This window comes from Chiloscyllium plagiosum, unplaced genomic scaffold, assembly GCF_037043375.1.
Source record: "Chiloscyllium plagiosum isolate Xiang-an unplaced genomic scaffold, Cpla_swu_hap1 HiC_scaffold_17, whole genome shotgun sequence".
NCBI classification, from domain to species: Eukaryota; Metazoa; Chordata; class Chondrichthyes; order Orectolobiformes; family Hemiscylliidae; genus Chiloscyllium; species Chiloscyllium plagiosum.
In genome coordinates this window covers 49315620-49338002 of record NW_028270155.1, presented here as the reverse complement: position 1 = coordinate 49338002, position 22383 = coordinate 49315620, and the positions used below count along the sequence as shown (strand labels likewise).

The following is a 22383-nucleotide window of genomic DNA, read 5'->3' as shown; positions in this document are numbered from 1 at the left end:
TGAGAGGCAAGATTTAAAAATGTCCTAAGGGGCAACTTTTTCACGCAGAGGCTGGTAAGTGTATTGAATGAGCTGCCAGAGGAAGTGGTGGAGGCTGGTACAATTACAGCATTTAAAAGGCATCTGGATGGGAGTATGAATAGGAAGGGTTTAGAGAAAAATGGGCTGAAAATGTGTTGCTGGAAAAGCGCAGCAGGTCAGGCAGCATCCAGGGAACAGGAGAATCGACGTTTTGGGCATAAGCCCTTCTTCAGGAATTCCTGAAGAAGGGCTTATGCCCGAAACGTCGATTCTCCTGTTCCCTGGATGCTGCCTGACCTGCGCTTTTCCAGCAACACATTTTCAGCTCTGATCTCCAGCATCTGCAGACCTCACTTTCTCCTTAGAGAAAAATGGGCCAAGTACTGGCAAATGGGACTAGATTTATTTAAGATATCTGGTCAGCATGGACAAGTTGGATTGAAGGATCTATTTCCATGCTGTACATCTCTAAGTTTAAGAACTCTGTTCACTGTGCTAAAAGCCTCTAAATTTGGAGAAACTTTTTTTCTCCAATTGCTGTGATGTCTAAAAAGTTGTCTGACTCACGGTGAACCAGTCGCCTGTACCTCCTATAAACCAATGAAAGTTCCTAAAGGAATACAGCGAATCTGTTCTGATCAGGACAAAAATCACCTCTGCAGGTCTTGGCTTGTGAACAGGAACCCAAAAATTGTTTTCCTTGTCTTTCTCTCTCCCTCTAACATCATGTTTGTTTGATCTGTATGTGCCTCTATAATGGAATTTAAAGGGCTAGAAGTTTTTCTGTAGAGTTGTATGCCATTGATTCATGATTTCTTCCCATTAGCTCTAGTCTATATGTGTAAATAGTTGACCATCAAAGCCCAAACCAACCTCTCTTGTCAATATTGTTCTAAAAGACACATAAATTGAGGAATTCTGCCTACGTTTGAGTCTTTCACTGTTCTGACAACTGGGAATAGCAAGGCTTGGTTTTCAATGCTACCTTAGTGAAATGTAATGGTTACCAGGAATGAGTTCTGTCCACCTCCACAAGAACCATTCCAAAGCAGCTTCTTTACGGATTCCTAGACTTATCTGCTGTGTGGAGAAACAACTGTATCCTGAAATTCTTGCCCGAGGTACCGATGTTTTATCAACTTAATGTTTTAAAATCTTTTCCAGAATATAAAGTGGACAAAAGGTTCGAGTAGGGTTACAGTTGACTTGGTTGTGAAGCTGGTACAAGTAATGAACCCTTTCTGGAGCATGTCTACAAGTTCTGCTCGAAAGGTAATAGAATATTTGTCACAAAAATGGTGGAATAAAATGGTGCTCCAAAACGACAGGTGTTGGATGAAAGTAAGGCATGCACAAAATCAGGCTAAGTGTTAAAAATATCAGTTAAAAACTTATCTTGTGCAAAGTATTCTGCATTTAAAGCTTAATTATTTATCCATTTTACTAGATATTGAAGCTGAATTGTAAATAAAGTACTCTTTCTGAAATTAACCATTAGCAATGGATGATATTTTTAGACCTAGAGTTGCAGTAATTTGCAGGACACTGGTAGTAAGTCACTGACAACTGCACAGTGATCACATCCAGTGCTGTATGACCTGACTAAAATTCATCTAATTTCATTTCTCTTCCCTGCTATGAAAACTGGTCTTTCAGATTTGAACAGGTGTACTGAATGATAAGTACATTTTTGGTTAGTCGGGTTAATGTATGAAGGGCACCTAACTTTGCCATTAAAGTTTTTTAATGATGGCCTGCTTTGAGATTTCCATGTTTTGCTACTAGTTAAATGAAAAAAGATGAGGGTTATTCCATTCCTGCTGACCTCCAGGAATATGCTTATTTCCTGCTCAATGCTCAGATGAGTGATGATGAGGCATTCTAAAGTGAATGCTCTGTAATGTTTGTCCAATCTGCAAAGCTAGTTTTATTTACAATATTATGCATGAATATTATGTAGCATTATTTTTACATTAACACCTGTGAGTGATGTAGAGCACTGAATTTTAAAATCTGCCTTTTTCATGATTGATGTACAGAAATCAGACAGTGAAGAAAGAGGTTTGTCTGGAGAACAGAAGACCAGCCCTCCACGTTCTTCTTCAGCTAAGAAACAGTTGCCTTCTATACCAAAAAATGCTGTTCCTGTGACGAAACCCATTTCTCCTGTCACATCTACGCAGTCAACGAATGGGACGCATGCTTCCTATGGTCCCTTTTATCTAGAATATTCTCTTCTTGCTGAATTGTAAGTAGCACCTCTTATATCTTCTTTGTGCTTCCTAGTGTGCAGAGGAGTGCATTATTGTATGATAGTATACTGTGTCCAGCTTTACAAGATTTAAAAAAAAAACTGCAGATATTGGAGACCTGAAACCAAAAACAAAGTGCTGGAGAACTTCAAAACTGGCAGCATCTGTGGAGGGAAATCTGTGGAGTTTTTAATCTGATACTCCCATTTGAAATGAGCTAGCAAAGATTCAGTTGAGAAAGTTGTGTATTGACTCATAGCAAATTTATTCATGGTCCATTTAAACAGAGTTCTAAGCCTTGGCCAAATCTTCAGAGTAGCCCTGAAATCCCAACTTTTCAAGGAAAACCTGAACGTGGGTTACAATAAGCTGTATAATTGGTGCATTAGAGTTGAAGATTTACTTAATGAGAATTTTGGGGGTTAATGGAGTTTCTTTTGATTTTGATAATGAAAGTAATTTGTGCTTGAAATTACAGTACCTTGGTGGTAAAGCAGAAACTGCCTGGAGTCTATGTACAACCCTCCTATGGATCTGCTTTAAGTGAGTCGCATAATCTGTTATTGGTTTTGTTTCTTATGTATTTTGCTTTGCAATTTTGTGAAACTAATTATTTCGCATCTGTTTTCAGTGTGGTTTGGGGTGATCTTTATAAGACATGGCTTATATCAGGATGGCGTATTTAAGTTTACTATTTATATCCCTGACAACTACCCAGATGGTGACTGTCCTGTAAGTAATGAATTTTTTCCACTTCATTTTCTCAACGTATTTTTCACATTAGACCCACAACAGGTGCACTGGAAGCCCAAGAGCAATTTATGCAGTAGGTTACAATGCAGTGTTATTTTTGAAATGGCTTTATTTGAAAAGTACACTGGTCAGCTGACTTTGTTTTAATTCGCTCTTCAGGGTCAGCTAAAGTAAGGAGGTTAACTTGTCTAAGTACACTATACCAATTTCAAAACTAAGACTGCAGCTATTCAGGAATAAAGTCGATTCTTCCTCCTCATCCAATTTTGTTGTTTGTTTCTCTCCTTGCCCCTTCCCCTTGAAGTTCTTGGGATGAAGTCTTGTCTCATCTTTCCAGTGCATAAGGTGCAGTCTCGTCTTAACCAGAGTAGTCTTGTGTTAGTTGTAATGTGGTCATGTTGATCTTGGTTTGCTGCTACTCTAAACCAAGAAAACTAGTTGTCCTATCCAGCCAAATTAAAAACTGAAAGAACTGTGGATGCTGTAAATCAGAAACAAAAACACAATTGCTGGAAAAGCTCAGCAAGTCTGTCAGCATTTGTGGAGAGAAATCTGTTTTTGGTCCTATCCAACTAGTCTAGAGTCTAATTACTACTGCCTTGGAGTCCTTTCTACAATGGCTTATGTAATAAGGGAGGCAGCGAAAAGCTGGTAAGTGAAATACTTTCTGCTTCAGGGCTTAGAGTGCATTATGCCAAAGTCCAGTTGGTTCGTACTGATTTCAAATCATGTTGATGCTACTTCAATTCCACCTTATGAAGTTAAAGCTATCTTAGTATCTGCAGAGGACTGTCTGCTGTGTTCTGAAATATATGCAATTTGAGTGATTGGCTATGCTGTTTGGGTCTGATCTCAAAACAGTTTAAGCTTAAAGTGACTGCTTTTCAGTTGTACTATCTGGGAACCTTTTCATATTTGAGCTTCATGTTGAATGCGCTGTATGGCACCTTGTGCAGAGCCATGTGAATACAATCCTCCATGATGAAGTAATTTTATGCTCCCAGCTTTGTGGTGTATTGATATTGTCGAGGAGTCAATGTCGCATCTAAAAGTTTAAATGTGTGTTTGATCAAAATGTTGCAAATGATCTTGGCTACTATAGTGGAAACTATAGCGTCTGTAATTGACAAGAAATTTCAATTAACATCTCAACTGGGTTTTAAAATTTTTTGGCATTCTGGTACATAAAGGGAAGAATGCAGATTTTTTAAAAACATAGAGTTCAAAGGTTGTCTGCTGAAACCAACTATTCCGTATGATTTTTTAAAATGTGAAAACTATTGGTGTAACAATAAATCCAGTCTGAATTCAAACAGTGAAACACACTCGGGTGCAACCAAAAAAAACAGGTGGCTATCTGATTGCAGCAGCCAGTGCAGAATCGAAACATTCAATATATTCACAAGCATTAAATATACACCACTTCTGCCGACCTGAGCCAAGTTAACATCACTAATTTTCATTATTTTATTATTGTTCTAACTCTTAGGTTTTGAGAGTTTTAACACTTATCAGTCTCAAATCAGTAACTGCAATGTGAAACTTAAATGTTGGGGGGAGGAAAAACTTCCAAGCAGAAGAGCCACTAACTTGGCAGAAGGAGTTTGAAACAATGAAATGACTAATTTGGATGTTTACCTTTTATTTTGCATTCTTTTAGCGCTTGATGTTTGATATGCCAGTCTTCCACCCACTAGTAGATCCAACAACAGGAGAATTGGATGTAAAAAGAGCATTCACAAAGTGGAGGTTAGTCTGAGATGAGCATCTGAGTACCACAACCATCACGAAGATTGTATACCTCCACCTTCTAACATTGCTTGGCTATGCTTAAAAACCCTCCATGCCTTCATCTCTAGACTTGACTAATCTAATACATTCCGGACTTCCCATGCTGCTCCAACATCTGTGTAATCTCCCTCCATTCCTCAATCCTACCAGATGTGCTTATTTAATTTTGACATTTTACAGCTCTGACTTTTGACTTGCTTCTGCTCCGTAGAAGTGAATCAATGACCAAGATTTTGGGTGTTAGCCTTCTATAGCCTGCTATAGATTAGTATTAAATTTTGCTTTATGATGCTCCTGTGAAGTACCTTGGTACTTTGTTTTTTTTTTCCATTTAAAGGTGAGGTATAAGTAAAAGTTAAACTTTATAATTGGTTTGAGATGCTGACTAATCTTTTTATTGTTAAACTAAAATGGGATAGTTTTTGGTTTGCCAATCTTCAGTGGGCCTCAGGCGAAGCAGTGTACATGATTCTTGCTTTCTCTTTATATGTTTGGGTTTCTTTGGGTTGATGTTATTCCCTGTGGTGCACCAATAACATCACCAACCCAAAGAAACCTAAACATATAAACAGAAAGCAGGAATCATGTAAACTGCTTCACCTGAGGCTCACTAAAGATGTTACCTAGTACAGTGTTGAAACGTCTGGAAATGAACTTCCCAGCTCAGCGAGCAAACCTACATCCACAAAGCAAATTTTAAAAAGAAATTTTAGCATTGTGTACTGATTTCTTTTAAGTCTGTCACACTGACTAGAGATTGGCTTCATTTGCAGGGCCATATGTTTGTTTCTATTTCGTGCAAATCTTGAAGTTCGCTGTAGATTTTTTCATTTTAAAAAAACTATGTAATTTCTTATCACTCCCACAAGTAGATCAATCTAAGTTATACACTTGCAATGCTATGCAACATGTATGCATGAAAATACCTGAAGGAATCTAGGAGAAAATCGTTTTAGCGGCAAATGTAAAGAACTTGGTGACTGCACAAATCATCTGTCTTAATGCTTTCTTACTATGATACTGTTCTTCCCATAGACGGAATCATAATCACATCTGGCAGGTACTGATGTATGCTCGTCGAGTGTTTTACAAGATTGATACAGTTAATCCCTTGAACCCTGAAGCTGCAGTACTGTGAGTAACAAAAAGAACTTCAAACGTTATCTAGGATCTTCTAAAAGAATGTTTGTTTATAGCTGGGCTTTTTTCATTTGAAGTTGAAAGAATGGTGGTGAGCAAGTTTCATTTTTGTCACTTCCAATGTGGCCCAGGGTGAATTATCTGACCCCTCATCACGCTATCTATACAGCTGATTTTAGGCATGTTGTGAGGTGAGAAAAATCTGAACTGCTGTCAGTTGCATTTTTTTTTTTGAGGAAACCAACCAATCTTTTTAGGGTGCACTGACAAAGCATTCACCTGCCACCTCCACAGTGTAGAATTCAACCGAGGTTCAATTCTCTGTTAGACTTGGGTACGTAATCTGGTGTGTATACCATTGACCGGTCTCCACAGCCAATGAAGAAAGAAACACCGGAGGTCTCTGGAATTCAGGATTGCTGAAGACCAAGCACCTGATCAGTTCATTGCAGAAGATGTGCCTCTGTTCTCAGCCATAAGTGATATGCTCATCCTGCAGAGATAGGCAGAGTAACATTGGAAAGGTGTGGCAGATGTACTCCGATTAGAATGAAAGATGGTAGAAGCCTACAATATTTAGTACTGTGGTGGCTCTGCCATACAAGTATCTTGCCGTCTCCAGGAAAAGATTTGACAGTTGAACCTCAATGCCATCGCTTTATTCCTGGTTTAGCATCCGTAAGGAGGAGTGAGGGACTTTTTGATCTCGATCCTGGTGCCCCTCCCTCTCAGAAGCAGGATGAGGATGGTGATGATGACAGGCACCCATAGGGAGCGAGAGTGACTAACCTTGGGCATCCACATATGAGCATGAAGCCTGCAGCAGTTCAAACCATGGAGGGTGACCTTGGAGGGCAAGCCTGGGCTTTCTAGGCTGAAAGGCAGCTGGGATAGCCACCAAGTCTTTTGTCTAAGTAGGTCCAGATCCCATCATCGAACTCTGGAAATTGGGTTGCACCTAGGTGGGAGAGGATAAAGTGTACCTAAGGCACACATGTGGCACAGATGCTACATTGTGGGAAATAAGCCATCATTCTAATATATTTTTCAGTTGCAATATTATGTCTGCTGTACTATTCGCTTTGCTAAAGAACCTGATGTAGTATGACCTGGATGCGATGAGGATCATCTTCATGCATCTCAAGGATGTCAAGTTTGAAAAGGAAACTTCTCCCAGCAAATATCCGTGTGGGGGCAGAAGACCTTGGACAGAAACTGACACCTGTGAGTGCTGCAGTACAAATGAGTTATGACACCTCCAGTATATCTGATGCTGATCCCCAAATGTGACTTTGGTCACAGATTATTTGAACATTTGAGAGTGGACTCCTTTTCCTGTTCTCAAATGTCCTTGGCTGGTGGTAGGGAGCTGTATAAACATTTGTATAATCCGTAGCACCCTGCATATGGGGGAGGCCTCTCACAACTTCCTTCAAGAATAACTTTGGGGAGGTGGGCACTCTGATATGAGGATAGTCTCGAGGCTCTCTGCTTCCTTGCTTTTTTAAAAAAGCCTGAGCTGACCCTGTCCTTCAACACCACTTCTCCACCTGTTGAAGCTCATCCTTACTTCGAAGAATTCTTTTTAACTCTTTTCACTTTCTTCAGGTCAAAAGTAAGTGCCTGCATGGGCCCCAGTTAATCCTGTCTCTTTGTGGAGTACATGAAACACTAATTTTTTTTTTGTTCCAATCTTACTTGGGGCCTCTTTCTCCTCTACAATAATTACATCATCAATACTGCTTCCCCTCAATCTGAAATAGGGTATGTTTTTCCAGTTCACTTCCAATTTCCACCCTGCCCTCACATTCACCCATCTCCAGCTCTTCCCTTCCCCCACATCGGTTTCCATTTCTGGGGATAAGCAAGCCACTGATTATACACCATAAATCCATTGGCTCTATGGTTAACTTGACTACAAATTCTCTCTCCCTGCTTCCTGCAATGGCAATGAAGAAACTGGGCAGTTTTACATCTGGTCTGGTGATGCCATCTTCTGCAGCAGCGCCTCAAAAATATCCATCTCATCAACTGAGGATTCCCTGCTACAGTGGTTGACAGGCCCCTTTAGCCATGTTTGGCTCACTTTCTGCCCTTGCCCTTTTTCCTTCCCGCAAGAACAATATAGTCTCGTGGTCCTCATTTGCCACCCTAACAGCTGTCAAAGGACTAAGATGCAATTTCTGTTGCCTCTATTGGGATGCCACAACCAGACTCATTCCCTTCTTCTTCTTTGGCATTCTGTAGGGACCATTCCTTCTGAGACACCGTGGTGCACTTCTCCATCCCCAAGCACCTTCCCACTTAATTGCAGAAAGTGTAACCTGTGTGATTACTTCCTCCCTCATTGCCAAATAAGGCCCCAGTCAAATCTTCCAGGTGAAGCAGCGATTTATCAATGCTTCATTTGCTATCCCGTATAGTCTCCTTTACATTAGAGAGACTTAACACTGGCTTACCACTTTACAGACGACTATGCTTTGTCTGTAAAAATGACCAAGAGTTTTCAGCCAACTGCCACTTCAACACACCACTGTTCCTACGTCATTATTTGTACTGCAGTGTTCCAGTTAGCTCAAAGAACAGCATCTCCTTTTTCCACTTGAGGGCCTTCAGCCTCTGGAACCTGACATTGAGCCCAATAATGTTAGAGTGTCCCGCCCCCACCCCAGTATGACTTGGATTGCTGTGGGGTGAAGGGGGAGGTGACTGGTTAAATATAGCTGATATCAGTGACTGGACTTGAAACATGGTTCTGGCAGTATCTGTAAGAACACTAAATTTGCCAGCAATTTCTCTTTTTGTTTAAGACAAATGCATCTCTATTCACTCCACCTCCTGAAATTCAGCTGTTCCGTCCAAGATTGAACGAAGGCTCTGAGGCCAGGATGTGAGAATAGCCCTGGCTGAACCCAAACTCCGCATTAGTGAGCAGGTTATTGCTAAGCAAGTACTGCTTGATAACAACATTGTTCATGACACCTTCCATCACTGAGCCAATTACTACCCTATGTTGGATTTGTCTTGGTTTTTGTGTGCAGGGCATACCAGGGAAGTTTTTTTCCACATGATCAGGTAGATGCTAGTGATGGTTGCCGTCCTTGTCACACTATTACTCTGGAAGTTCTTGCACCCTTGCTGGCCCCAACTCACCCATGTATAATACAGGTCTGCTCAAACCCCACTGAGTTTGCTGTCCCTTCCCACTTACTAAGGCCCCATTCATAGGATTTGTAATTTGCCAGTGATTACTATCACTGTTCTGTGACCTAGTATGTTGAAGTGCCTTCCCTGAGTTGATCTGTCTGATTTGATTTGTTTTCCACTTCTCACACCCCTCACTAATCATTAGTGACCAATCCCCTTAACTGTGGCCCACATCTATGAACTAACTTGTCAGGGTAGTCAAACTCCCATTAGCTGCACCCCTTCATCCCAGATGGATTTCTTAACAGCACCTTGACTGACCTGCATGTAATTTCCAGACTGATTGCATTTGGTCTGCAGAATTAACTGTGGCCAGCCCTCTGGACTAATCTGACTAGCCCCATAACTGGCTGTGTGACAGTACTGCAGGACTAACTGGAGTCCACTTTCTGGTCCATAACAGTCCTTCCCTTTGGCTTTCTCACACTGGCATTTAGTCTTAGCATGTGCAATGTGTTTGTTGCAAAAAACTGCATATGCTGTACCTCTGTTAACATGGCTCTGTGCCAAATAGTGATATGTCTGTCCTTCCAATACACTTTGCTCCTGGGTACTTTTCACCACTGTTGGATGCCTTGCTTCTGTACAAAAAGAACCAGTGGTGGCCTATTTCTAACCTGGTATTAAAAGGCAGTATGACACACACTATGCCTGGCTGCATGCAAGCATTTATTATCCTGTGTAGGTATGCAAGTTTGTCTGACTATGATGGAATCCCAACAACGTGGAAACAGGCCATTTGGCCCCATCGAGTCCTCACCACTCTGCTGAAGAGCATCTCACCATATCGCTGCATTTCTCATGCTAGCCCACCTAACCTACATGTCCATGGACACAACAATTTAGTATGGCCAATTTGCCCATCTTTGGGAGGAAATCAAAGCACCTGGAGGAGGCCCCCACAGACTTTGAGAGATTCAGTATGAGAGTTTGCTTGGTTGCCTGAAGGTGGAATCGAACCAGTGTCCCTGGGACTGAGACAGTAGTGCTAGCTGCCCTGCTGCTCCGGTAACTAAAGAATAAGGTCCGTAGTGGGGACTGAAGTCCATTGCTTTGGTCTTGTCAATATGTAGTTGTAAGAAAACTTGGTAAATCAAGTTGGACATCAACAGGGTCTGACAAGTCAAACAGTGAAAAATTTGAGAGGAGTGATGGTGAGATAAAGCTGGATTTCATGTCAAGGGCAGCATCTAGATAAATAGAAAAGAGGGTAAAGGACAGTCATGAAGGAAAAGGTAATGGTGTGAAACTGCAGATCAGTCGTTGTGACTTCCTCGGAGGTGCTGGTGTTGGACTGGCGTGGACCAAGTTAAAAATCGCAACTCCCAGATTATAGTCCAACAGGTTTATTTGGAAGTGCAAGTTTTCGGAGCTAGTGGAGCATGCAAGTCCTATTGGGGCGCCTCCCCTCCAAAGCAGACACCTTGAAGTCACTGAGGAGAAAGTGAGGACTGCAGATGCTGGAGATCAGAGTTGAAAATGTGTTGCTGGAAAAGTGCAGCAGGTCAGGCAGCATCCAAGGAACAGGAGAATCGACGTTTCGGGCATAAGCCCTTCAGGAATTCTGAAGAAGGGCTTATGCCCGAAATGTCGATTCTTCTGTTCCTTGGATGCTGCCTGACCACCTGCGCTTTTCCAGCAACACATTTTCAACCTTGAAGTCACTTCCAAGTTGGGCTGAGACCAAACACATTGGCATGCTGCTGGTGGTTTAATATTGTTATGTATTTGAAGAATCCAGGAGGAATCTGCTTGTTGACTCTGAAGTCACCTTGTTCAGAAAAAATTATTCTAAGAGAAGATAGATGGCCAACACATCTCATTCTCTTGCAGAATGGCTAAGTTGCCAGGTACCTGCTGTTTGTTGCGAGTCAAGTTTTTGTGCCATTGACTTTTCCTTTGTGGAAAGGAAAGGTGAAAGTGGCAGGTTGGGCACATAATGCAGTGACAATATATGCTTATTGCATCTAAGAACTGAGAACTCTGGCTTTTTTTTAATCTAAAGCATCCTCACCATCATTCATGTCATCTCTGATGGAAAAATTCCTCCCTGTGTAACTACTTTAGCAGCTATATTTAAGAATAATTTCATTGTTTGAAATGAAGCTTGCATAACAATTTCTGTAGTGTCAGGTATTTGGACTGTACTTTTCAAAAGTAGTAAGTTAGAAAAATATTGCTAATTATTATGAATACTTAATTTCACAACATTGTTGAATAAACCCTAGGCATGAAATTAACAAATTTAATCTTAAAACTACCAAAATTTGCCTCCACTATGGATGTTGACTTAATTTTCTTGGGATGTTATGATATAATGCAACTTCTTAGAAGTTGGGAGCTACTATGCCAGCAAGTTGGTAAATGGGGATGCACTGTTTATATTGAGTTCCATGGAAAGTGCAATTTCACTTGAGTCAGGTTGTTAGTTGAATGCAGAATATTTTTATCTTTATCTAAGTAAGGCTCAGAAGATTCTTTTAAAGCTGGGAAATCTATTGTGAGCATGAAAAAGTAACGGTCAAAGGTAGACACTACCAACTTTTCTGTATTTCTCGATTCTTGAAAGTGCAGTGAGTTTTGCAAAAAGCTGCAGCACAAGGATTTGGGGATACTTATGTATTATTCTCTCTCTTAAAACTAGCCTACCAACAGGTTTAATAGGTAATAAGGAAGAGATGTGGAATGTTGGCCTTTATTTTGAAGGGACTAAAGTATTAAAAAATAGGAATCTTTTTAAAACTATATATAAAAGATATTAGTTAAACCACACCTAGAATGCTGTGACCACCTTTGGTCCCCTTTTCTAAGAAAACGTGTATTGGCATTGAAGGTAGCCAGAAAAAATGAACTCCTCTTATGAGGAGAGATTGAATAGATTGGGCTGTACTTTATTGAAGTTCAGAAAGTGATAGTGTGATCATATTGAAACGTTTCAAGATTCTTAGGGAACCTGATGAGTGATTGTTCTCCCTTTGTGGGGAGTGTAGGACCAGTGAGCATAGTTTTGAGGAAGGGGTCACCTGTTAAGGAGAAAGTGAGGTCTGCAGATGCTGGAGATCAAAGTTGAAACTTTATTGCTGGAACAGCACAGCAGGTCAGGCAGCATCCAGGGAACAGGAGATTCGACGTTTCGGGCACAGGCCCTTCTTCAGGAATGAGCAGAGAGTGTTCAGCAGGAGAAGATAAAAGGTAGGGAGGAGGGACTTGGAGGAGGGGCGTTGGAAATGTGATAGGTGGAAAGAGGTCAAGGTGAGGGTGATGGGTCGGAGTAGGATGGAGGCGGAGAGGTCAAGAAGAAGACTGCAGGTCAGGAAGGCGGTGCCGGGCTGGAGGGATCCGGCTGAGACAAGGTGGGGGGAGGGGGGATGAAGAAACTGGTGAAGTCCAAGTTCATCCCCTGTGGTTGGAGGGTTCCCAGTCGGAAGATAAGACGCTGCTCCTCTGACCGTCGCGTTGTTGTGGTTTGGCGGTGGATGAGTCCAATGACCTGCATATCCTCGGTGGAGTGGGAGGGGGAGTTGAAATGCTGTGCTACAGGTTGGTTGGGTTGGTTCGTCCGGGTGGCACAGAGGTGCTCTCTGAATCACTCCGCAAGTAGTCGGCCTGTTTCCCCAATATAGAGGAGGCCACACCGGCTGCAGCGGATGCAGTAGATGATGTGGGTGGAGGTGCAGGTGAATCTGTGGCGGATATGGAAGTTTCCTTTGGGGCCTTGGAGAGAAGTGAGGGGGGAGGTGTGGGCGCAAGTGTTGCACCTCCTGCGGTTGCAAGGGAAGGTGCCGGGAGTGGAGGTTGGGTCGGTGGGGGGTGTGGATCTGACAAGGGAGTCGCGGAGGGAGTGGTCTCTACGGAAAGCTGATAGGGGAGGGGAGGGAAATATATCCTTGGTGCTGGGGTCTGTTTGGAGGTGGCGGAAGTGACGGCGGATGATGCGCTGTACATGGAGATTGGTGGGGTGGTAGGTGAGGACCAGTGGGGTTCTGTCCTGGTGGCGGTTGGAGGGGCGGGGCTCAAGGGCGGAGGAGCGGGAAGTGGAGGAGATGCGGTGGAGGGCACCGTCGACCACGTCGGGGGGGAAATTGCGGTCCTTGAAGAAGGAGGCCATCTGTGTTGTACGTATTTTGAACTGGTCCTCCTGGGAGCAGATGCGGCGGAGACGAAGGAATTGGGAGAATGGGATGGCGTTTTTACAGGGGGCAGGATGGGAGGAGGTGTAGTCCAGGTAGCTGTGGGAGTCGGTTGGTTTGTAGTAGATGTCCGTGTTGATTCGGTCGCCTGAGATAGAAACAGAAAGGTCTAGGAAGGGGAGGGAGGAGTCCGAGACTCTGTCCAGGTGAATTTGAGGTCGGGGTGGAAGGTGTTAGTGTAGTGGATGAACTGTTCAACCTCCTCGTGGGAGCACGAGGTAGCGCCGATACAGTCATCAATGTAGCGAAGGAAAAGATGGGGGGTGGGGCCAGTGTAGTTGCGGAAGATGGATTGTTCCACATACCCTACGAAGAGGCAGGCATAGCTGGGGCCCATGCGGGTGCCCATGGCTACTCCTTTTGTTTGGAGAAAGTGGGAGGATTGGAAAGAAAAGTTGTTCAGGGTGAGGACCAGTTCGGTCAGTCGAAGGAGGGTGTCGGTGGAAGGGTACTGGGTGGTATGGCGGGAAAGGAAGAAGCGGAGTGCTTTGAGTCCTTCGTGATGGGGGATGGAGGTGTACAGGGACTGGATGTCCATGGTGAAGATGAGGCGTTGGGGACCGGGGAAGCGGAAATCCTGGAGGAGGTGGAGGGCGTGGGTGGTGTCACGAAAGTATATGGGGAGTTCTTGGACTAATGGGGACAGGACCGTGTCGAGGTATGCCGAGATGAGTTCGGTTGGGCAGGAGCAGGCTGAGACGATGGGTCGTCCGGGGCAGTCAGGTTTGTGGATTTTGGGCAGGAGGTAGAAACGGGCGGTGCGGGGTTGTGGGACTATGAGGTTGGTGGCGGTGGATGGGAGGTCCCCTGAGGTGATGAGGTTATGGATGGTCTGGGAGATGATGGTTTGGTGGTGGGGGGTGGGGTCATGGTCAAGGGGACGGTAGGAGGAGGTATCTGCGAGCTGGCGTTTGGCCTCAGCGGTGTAAAGGTCAGTGCGCCAAACTACTACTGCGCCTCCCTTGTCAGCTGGTTTGATGGTGAGGTTGGGGTTGGAACGGAGGGAGTGGAGGGCTGCGCGTTCCGAGGGTGAGAGGTTGGAGTGGGTGGGAGGGGTGGGGGAGTTCAGGTAGCGGTTAATATCGCGGCGGCAGTTTGCTATGAAGAGGTCGAGGGCAGGTAGGAGGCCAGCACGGGGTGTCCAGGTGGACGGGGTGTGTTGGAGGTGGGAGAAGGGGTCGTCAGAGGGTGGGCGAGAGTCTTGATTGAAGAAGAAGGCACTGAGGCGAAGGCGGCGGAAGAATTGTTCGGTGTCACTCCGTGTATTGAATTCATTGACCCGAGAACGTGTGGGAACGAAGGTGAGACCTCTGCTGAGGACTGATCTTTCATCCTCAGAGAGGGGCAAGTCTGGAGGGATGGTGAACACACGGCAGGGCGGGGAGCTAGGACCTGGTGTGGAACTGGAGCTGGATGCGGGGGCGGGGTTAGGCATGGGGGCGGGGACAGAGGTCGGCGTGGGGGCGGAGTTGGACATGGTGATGGAGACCGGCGGGGGGGCGGGGTTAGGCGCGGTGACGGAACGCGGCGTGGGGGCGGGGTTAGGCGCGGTGACGGAACGCGGCGGGGGGGCGGGGTTAGGCGTGGTGACGGAACGCGGCGGGGGGGCGGGGTTAGGCGTGGTGACGGAACGCGGCGGGGGGGCGGAGACACATGCGGCGATGTGGTCCAAATGTAGGTTGCTGACGTCACTGGGGACGGAAGTAGCTGCGGCGACCACGCAGACAGAGTTCTTCCCCATAGCCGCGGAGGTCGCCAATCTGTTGGTGATTGTCTTCATGACGATCGCAGAGCAGGTTGTCTGTGCGGCGATCCCGGAGGCGGTTGTTTGGGCCGCGATCATGAAGGTTGCGAGGTCGGTGGGGGCGGAAGTGACGTCATCGGCGGCGTCTGCGGCTATTGCCGCGGGCGCTGTAGCGGCCGCGTGTGTAATGGCGCCGGACTGGTTTCGGAGGCCGATGGAAGTTTCTGGAACGGTTGAGGAATCCGGAGTTTGGGGGTAAGTGCATGAATGTTTTTGGTACTTCCTTTAATTTCCGATATGGCTAGAAAGAACTGTTTGTTCAGTCTATGGATTCTTCTGTAAATGAAGAACAGTAGAGGTCCTTTACAGGTCTGTGAGAGTTGTCCTGAGCTGGGGTAGGTCGAGTTGCAGGGAATGTAGGTACCGGCGCATGGCTGCAAGCGTGGAGTGGAGGATCCGGAGGGAGGTCCGTTGCTGGAGGCTGCGGATTTGTTGCAGGTACTGGTAGTCCTGGGTGGGTCCAAATTGTGTTGGTCGGAAGACCTTTCTGTTTCTATCTCAGGCGACCGAATCAACACGGACATCTACTACAAACCAACCGACTCCCACAGCTACCTGGACTACACCTCCTCCCATCCTGCCCCCTGTAAAAACGCCATCCCATTCTCCCAATTCCTTCGTCTCCGCCGCATCTGCTCCCAGGAGGACCAGTTCAAAATACGTACAACACAGATGGCCTCCTTCTTCAAGGACCGCAATTTCCCCCCCGACGTGGTCGACGGTGCCCTCCACCGCATCTCCTCCACTTCCCGCTCCTCCGCCCTTGAGCCCCGCCCCTCCAACCGCCACCAGGACAGAACCCCACTGGTCCTCACCTACCACCCCACCAATCTCCATGTACAGCGCATCATCCGCCGTCACTTCCGCCACCTCCAAACAGACCCCAGCACCAAGGATATATTTCCCTCCCCTCCCCTATCAGCTTTCCGTAGAGACCACTCCCTCCGCGACTCCCTTGTCAGATCCACACCCCCCACCGACCCAACCTCCACTCCCGGCACCTTCCCTTGCAACCGCAGGAGGTGCAACACTTGCGCCCACACCTCCCCCCTCACTTCTCTCCAAGGCCCCAAAGGAAACTTCCATATCCGCCACAGATTCACCTGCACCTCCACCCACATCATCTACTGCATCTGCTGCAGCCGTGTGGCCTCCTCTATATTGGGGAAACAGGCCGCCTACTTGCGGAGCGATTCAGAGAGCACCTCTGGGCCACCCGGACGAACCAACCCAACCAACCTGTAGCACAGCATTTCAACTCCCCCTCCCACTCCACCGAGGATATGCAGGTCATTGGACTCATCCACCGCCAAACCACAACAACCCGACGGTCGGAGGAGCAGCGTCTTATCTTCCGACTGGGAACCCTCCAACCGCAGGGGATGAACTTGGACTTCACCAGTTTCTTCATCCCCCCCCCTCCCCCCCACCTTGTCTCAGCCGGATCCCTCCAGCCCGGCACCGCCTTCCTGACCTGCAGTCGTCTTCTTGACCTCTCCGCCTCCATCCTACTCCGACCTATCACCCTCACCTTGACCTCTTTCCACCTATCACATTTCCAACGCCCCTCCTCCAAGTCCCTCCTCCCTACCTTTTATCTTCTCCTGCTGAACACTCTCTGCTCATTCCTGAAGAAGGGCCTGTGCCCGAAACGTCGAATCTCCTGTTCCCTGGATGCTGCCTGACCTGCTGTGCTGTTCCAGCAATAAAGTCACCTGTTTAAGACTGATGAGGAATTTATTTTGATAGTAATGAATGTGTGGAATCCTCTTCTGCAGAGGGCTGTTGAGGCTGGCTAAAGTATAGTCTAGGCTGTGGTAGATTTTTAATCGTACATTAACAATGTTACAGGAGCAAAAGCTTGAGGTGTTGAGTATTATCCAATCAGCCAGGATCTCATTGAATGGAGAAATAGACTCAATAGGCTGAATGGAGAAAGTGAGGTCTGCAGATGCTGGAGATCAGAGCTGAAAATGTGTTGCTGGAAAAGCGCAGCAGGTCAGGCAGCATCCAGGGAACAGGAGAATCGAAGAAGGGCTTATGCCCGAAATGTCGATTCTCCTGTTCCCTGGATGCTGCCTGACCTGCTGCGCTTTTCCAGCAACACTTTCAGCTCAATAGGCTGAATGTCTTGCTACTTCATCTTGTGGGGTTTTTTGAGCAAAACCACTGCCAAACTGAACTTTAAATAAATTTATTTCCAGATATGAAAAAGATATTCACTTGTTCAAAAGCAAAGTAGTTGATAGCGTTAAACTATGCAACAGTCGACTTTTCGATCAACCTAAAATGGATGACCCTTATGCAATTAGGTAAGATGCACTGAGCTTCTTTGGGATAACACCATAACAAGATGTTTTATGTCAACTGCTTTTCAAAACATTTAGTGGTTTGGCTTCTGGCTTCATAATTATAATATTTGGAACTACTTTACCTGTTTAAATGGAGGGATTTTGGGATTTTGCTTGAATAGTATTCTGTTCTAGCATTAAAGTATAGTCAGAAGCTTGTTACTTGGCTTAGTATTTCATTACTGCAAAAATTTGTTTTTTGCACACTCTATTCCATTTTAAGTTTAAAACAGCTGCGTAAACCTATAACAAGATTTTAATTTTTCTTTAAGGCAAACAGTGGGGAAATTGCCATTTAGAGTGAAGTTTTAAACATAATTAATAAAAAAAATTAATGAACTAGGTTTTCAAATCACTTATTAAATAATCCTGACACCTAAATGTTTGGTAAATACCAGCTCCACTTGGCTCCAGATCTAATTACTGGCTTAGTCCAAACTGACACAGCCAAATTCCAGGGTCGAGTGACTGCTCTTGACATCAAGAATAGTCTTTGACTGACAGGAGTATGGCATTCTGGAGCCCTAGAAAATTGTAGGCTAAGAATCTAGCAACAGTTTCCAATAACTGTAGACATACCGAGCACAAAGGAGGGTGGATTGGTTTTGGCTTTGAGCAGCTAAAATATCTCGAGTGCTGCAGGAGCTCCTGAGGACAATGTCCTTGGCCCAACCATATTCAACTGCTTCATTTGATGATTAATCTCTTTTTAATGCACGTGATCAGGAATGGGCATGTTAGCTCATGAGTTGTGTTCAGTCACAGTTGTAACTCTTGAGTTATATGCCCACGTGTAGCAAGACAAGGAAAACATTTCATAGGTATGTGAATAGGAAGGGTTTGGAGGGATATGGACCAGGTGCCGGCAGGTGGGACTAGATTGCGTTGGGATATCTGGTCGGCATGGGCAGGTTGGACCGAAGGGTTTGTTTCCATGCTGTACATCTGACTCTGACTTGGGCTGATCATTTGTGCTATGCAGTGACCATTTCGAAGCAGAGACGACTGTCACCTCTTGATACTAAACATGCCCTCTGTGAAGCCCCCCCAACTTTTAAGTATCCTTTTGTTCATTGACCAGAAAATTAACTGAACCAGCTATGTGTACACTGGCTACAGAATCAGGACAGGGAACACTGGTGAGCAGCTCTCCTGACTCCCCAAAACTCTTCCACTATTTATAAAGCGGCAAATTGGGAGTATGATTGAATGTGGTTCACTTGCCTAGATAATTGTAGTTAAAAACAAAATAGCCTAATTCCATCCAGGGTGAAGCTATTTTGTTAATCTGCCATGCCATTTATTGCCTTGAAATTCATTCACTATCATGTGTTCATGCCACCACTATGACCCATCTGCAAGCTGTGCTCCACAACTCACCTGTGACAAGCTTTCCAAACACAACACTTAATGTCTACCACCTGTAGAATGACAGGCAGCAAATGGACCTCACTCAGCAGTGTTTACACACTGTCCTGACTAAAGCATATTGTCATTCCCTTTGCAGTTAGCCAACTTAACTTAGTGTACGTACTTGATGACAACTTGTTTCAAAAATGTGGCTCACCACCACCCTCTTGTGGGCCTTGAGTGACTATTAAATGCTAGCTTTGTCAGTAATTCTTACATTCCATGCATGAATTGAAACAAGTTATTTATATGGTGCCTTTTAACACTATGAAATGTGCAAAGACATTTCATAACAGCATAATAAAGCAAAGTGTGAAATCAAACTGTATAACATTAGGTCAGATGACATGAAACTTGGACAAACTTTGTTTTTCTTTCCAGCAGTGTCTTGAAGGACAAATGATTTTTGTAAGGCATTTAGAGAGCTTGGGGTCTCAGGAACTGAAGGTGCAGCCACAAATCAGGGTATTGAAACATGGGTGCTCACGACAACTTTTCAAGGATGTTGTGTAAAAACCTACTCCATGAATTCAAAATTGAAATTCTAACTCTTGTATAAATGGTAGATAAACTGGATTGTATCTTCTCATGGAAATGTACTGGTTTTTCTTCCAAAGCTTTTCACCATGGAATCCAGCAATACATGAAGAAGCCAGAGAGAAGATGTTGACTCCAAAGGTAAATTTGTTTAATTTTTTTTGCAACAGTGATGAAAAATCTTTTTTCTCTCCACTACATGCCTAGCTATCACTTTTTTTAAAGCCAGGTTTACCATTTTCCCATGGCAAGTAACTTGAACAGACCTTCAAGTCAGACTCTTCTGATCTTAGAGTCTTGTGTATTTAACTTGATGTTATTCAATGGGAAGCTGACTGGTTAACTGTCTGTAGCATTTTTTTGATGTTTTGAGCTTGAGTATTTCATAACTGGAAGTCAAAACAAAAAGCTAACCTTCTGCACAAACTCTGTTAGCTGAGCATGAAAGTCAGCTGGTCTCATTGCTCCAAGTTCTTGTTTTTATTTTCCTTGACTGTTCCTAAAGATTTTTCCACCACATTGGCTACCATAGATCTGAAAATCTGTGATCTGCCCTTCTCTGTTGAGTACCTAATACTTTTTGTCCTGTAACCTCTGGGTTACTTCCTTGTCCTGCTGAACATTCTGCATCCTTTGTTATTTTTTTAACCAGGGAAGCAGCAATTTTGATATTATAACTTCACCCACCTTGTCTATCAGAGGGTGTATTGACAGCACAGGTGGAAACAAATCTTAACTTCATGGACTTATTCCTCCCTTTTTTCAAGATGCTTAGTTCCTGGCCAAAGCAATGAACGTACTGTGACCCTCAACTGTTCTTATGTCTAGATCTCAACTCTTGAATTTCCCTCCTAAAGTTTCTATATATCTTTCAGCTTTGAGACCTTTGTTAAAGTCTACCTCATCAAATATAGCCACCTGTTCACTTATTTCCTTCACAAAATTTGCTTTATAATTTTCTTGTGACACTTCAGATTTCTGAAATGCTAAACAAATACAAGTTACTGATATTGCATGCATCAGTATCTTCTCTTTCAGGCCGACTATAGTTTATTTCTCCCAATTTAGGGTTTACTCCAACTGATTTTATCTTTTTCAATTTTTTCCAAACTTCTTGTGTACAGTCATAAGTGCTTCAGAACATTTCTGTTGCATGAAGGGTGACTTTCAAACTTTGTGTTTTGCAGTATTGTACCTCACAAATTACTACTTTGTACATTTTTTATATGCAAATTCTAATAAATTTTAATTTTTGTTTTGTCTAGAGGAAACCTGATGATCAGAACAAAAGTGTGCATATGGCTGGCCTTTCCTGGGTAAAGCCTGGTTCCACACAACCTTTCAGCAAAGATGAAAACAACACCATGCAAACCTAAGATGCCCTATCAATACCACACAAGGCACTTTCTAACTGAATCACAGATCAGGTCAATTGGAATATAACAAGTTTCCTGTTGGTGCACATGTTGGACTTTATTTTAGCAGTGAATGTAAAAACAAAGTTATATATAAAGTTAGAACTGCTGAAAGATCGGGTTCTTTTGTGTAGATTACAACATTTTAATCTAGTGTTCAAATTCAACTTTTAATTCCAGGTTTATAAAACTTGCATTTTGAAGACCTCTGTCTATACAACCTAGGCAATCTTGGCAATACAACTATTATCAATTATGTTGGGGTGGTTAACTGAATTGAATGGTATGTCATAAATGTGACACCATTTTGTAATATTATGGTGTAGAAATGTTTTCGTGTTTTGGGCTGGTCTGTAGGGATTCAGGTGAGTTTAGGCATTCAGTGATTCATTCAAAACTATTTTACATTGTGTATGACTATTTAGCAGCTTTCATAAGTCATTTGAGTTTTCTATTGTAAATATGTTGGTGTATAAATTTTGTAAATAGCTTGTTTGACCTTACAATTAGCACTTTTGAGGTGAAAATTGTGCTAAAAGTAATATTAGTCTGCTGGCATACATTTTGGACAGGCTGATCTGTGCCAAAGTAACCAACTTGGTACAGTGAGCCCCAAGTTTTGTAACTTCAGTCTTTATATACTGTATGAATGTATAAAGTAATTCAAAGAAGTCTTCTCTTCCAATGTTAAAACATTTTCATGTTTTATAATTGTGCAGTACAACAGCAGGTAATGCATAAAATGCTGCTTTGTCACATTGGATACCAAAATTGGGATGAATTGTGAGGGGAAATAGCTGCTGTCCTAGCAAGTGATGTCATAAAGGCTTAACCCTTAAAATAAAGACAAGCTAAAATTGTACCAACAATGTTTTTGCCATTTGTCTGTGCATATTTTTGATATGTCATGTCACATTGTTAAAAGAACCTACGAAGCCCTTTGGTCTTGAACACATTGATAATCCTATTATGAAGATTGTTCCAGTGTTTTGTTTTGTAGTACAGGCCATTCTGTACAAAACGCGCATTTCATTAATGTGAATTCGCAATTGATGAACTGGGGACAATTTCTAACATGCGAACTTTTAACATATGCATTGGCTGTAACGCAATTACATCGCTGACATTAAGTACTGTTTCTAAAACATGAGTTTTCTATAATGTGGGGTTGCACAAGAATGCAACCACTGTTATAGAAGACCTACCTGTATGCTGATTGCTGTAGTTGTGTGTGTGCTAACTCCTCCGGTGCATTGGCTTCAGCTCCAAAACAATCTTTTCATTTTTGTTTCTCAGGTAAGTGAGCTCTTCAAGTAAGTTCTTGATTTGTGTTAATTTAAAGTATTTTTAGCTTTTGTTGAAGGCTTGCTTTCTCCCCATCCTTGGCCCAACTCTTGGTGAGTGAAGTCACCCTTACCCTCCCCACTGCTGCCATCTCTGATGGCTGGTAGCTTCTTTCAAAAACCAACACTGATGCTCCACTTGTGCAAAATTAGTAACGTAGGTTTGTCT

The 22383-nt window shown here is 43.8% G+C and overlaps 1 protein-coding gene across 3 annotated transcripts in view; it reads left to right on the top strand.

The window, feature by feature from the left end:
- The window catches only part of aktip (akt interacting protein), a 44449-nt gene extending 22716 nt beyond the window's left edge, over positions 1-21733 (top strand). For all 3 annotated transcript variants that reach the window (XM_043706982.2, XM_043706983.2, XM_043706984.2), the window contains exons 2-10: positions 1186-1293; positions 2061-2269; positions 2752-2816; positions 2905-3005; positions 4687-4775; positions 5853-5951; positions 17363-17470; positions 19537-19597; positions 20722-21733. In XM_043706982.2, coding sequence (XP_043562917.1) covers positions 1252-1293; positions 2061-2269; positions 2752-2816; positions 2905-3005; positions 4687-4775; positions 5853-5951; positions 17363-17470; positions 19537-19597; positions 20722-20832 — 885 coding nt within the window. In that variant the 5' untranslated portion in view covers positions 1186-1251 and the 3' untranslated portion in view covers positions 20833-21733. The remainder of the gene's footprint in view (positions 1-1185; positions 1294-2060; positions 2270-2751; positions 2817-2904; positions 3006-4686; positions 4776-5852; positions 5952-17362; positions 17471-19536; positions 19598-20721) is intronic.
- Positions 21734-22383: the final 650 nt, after the last annotated feature.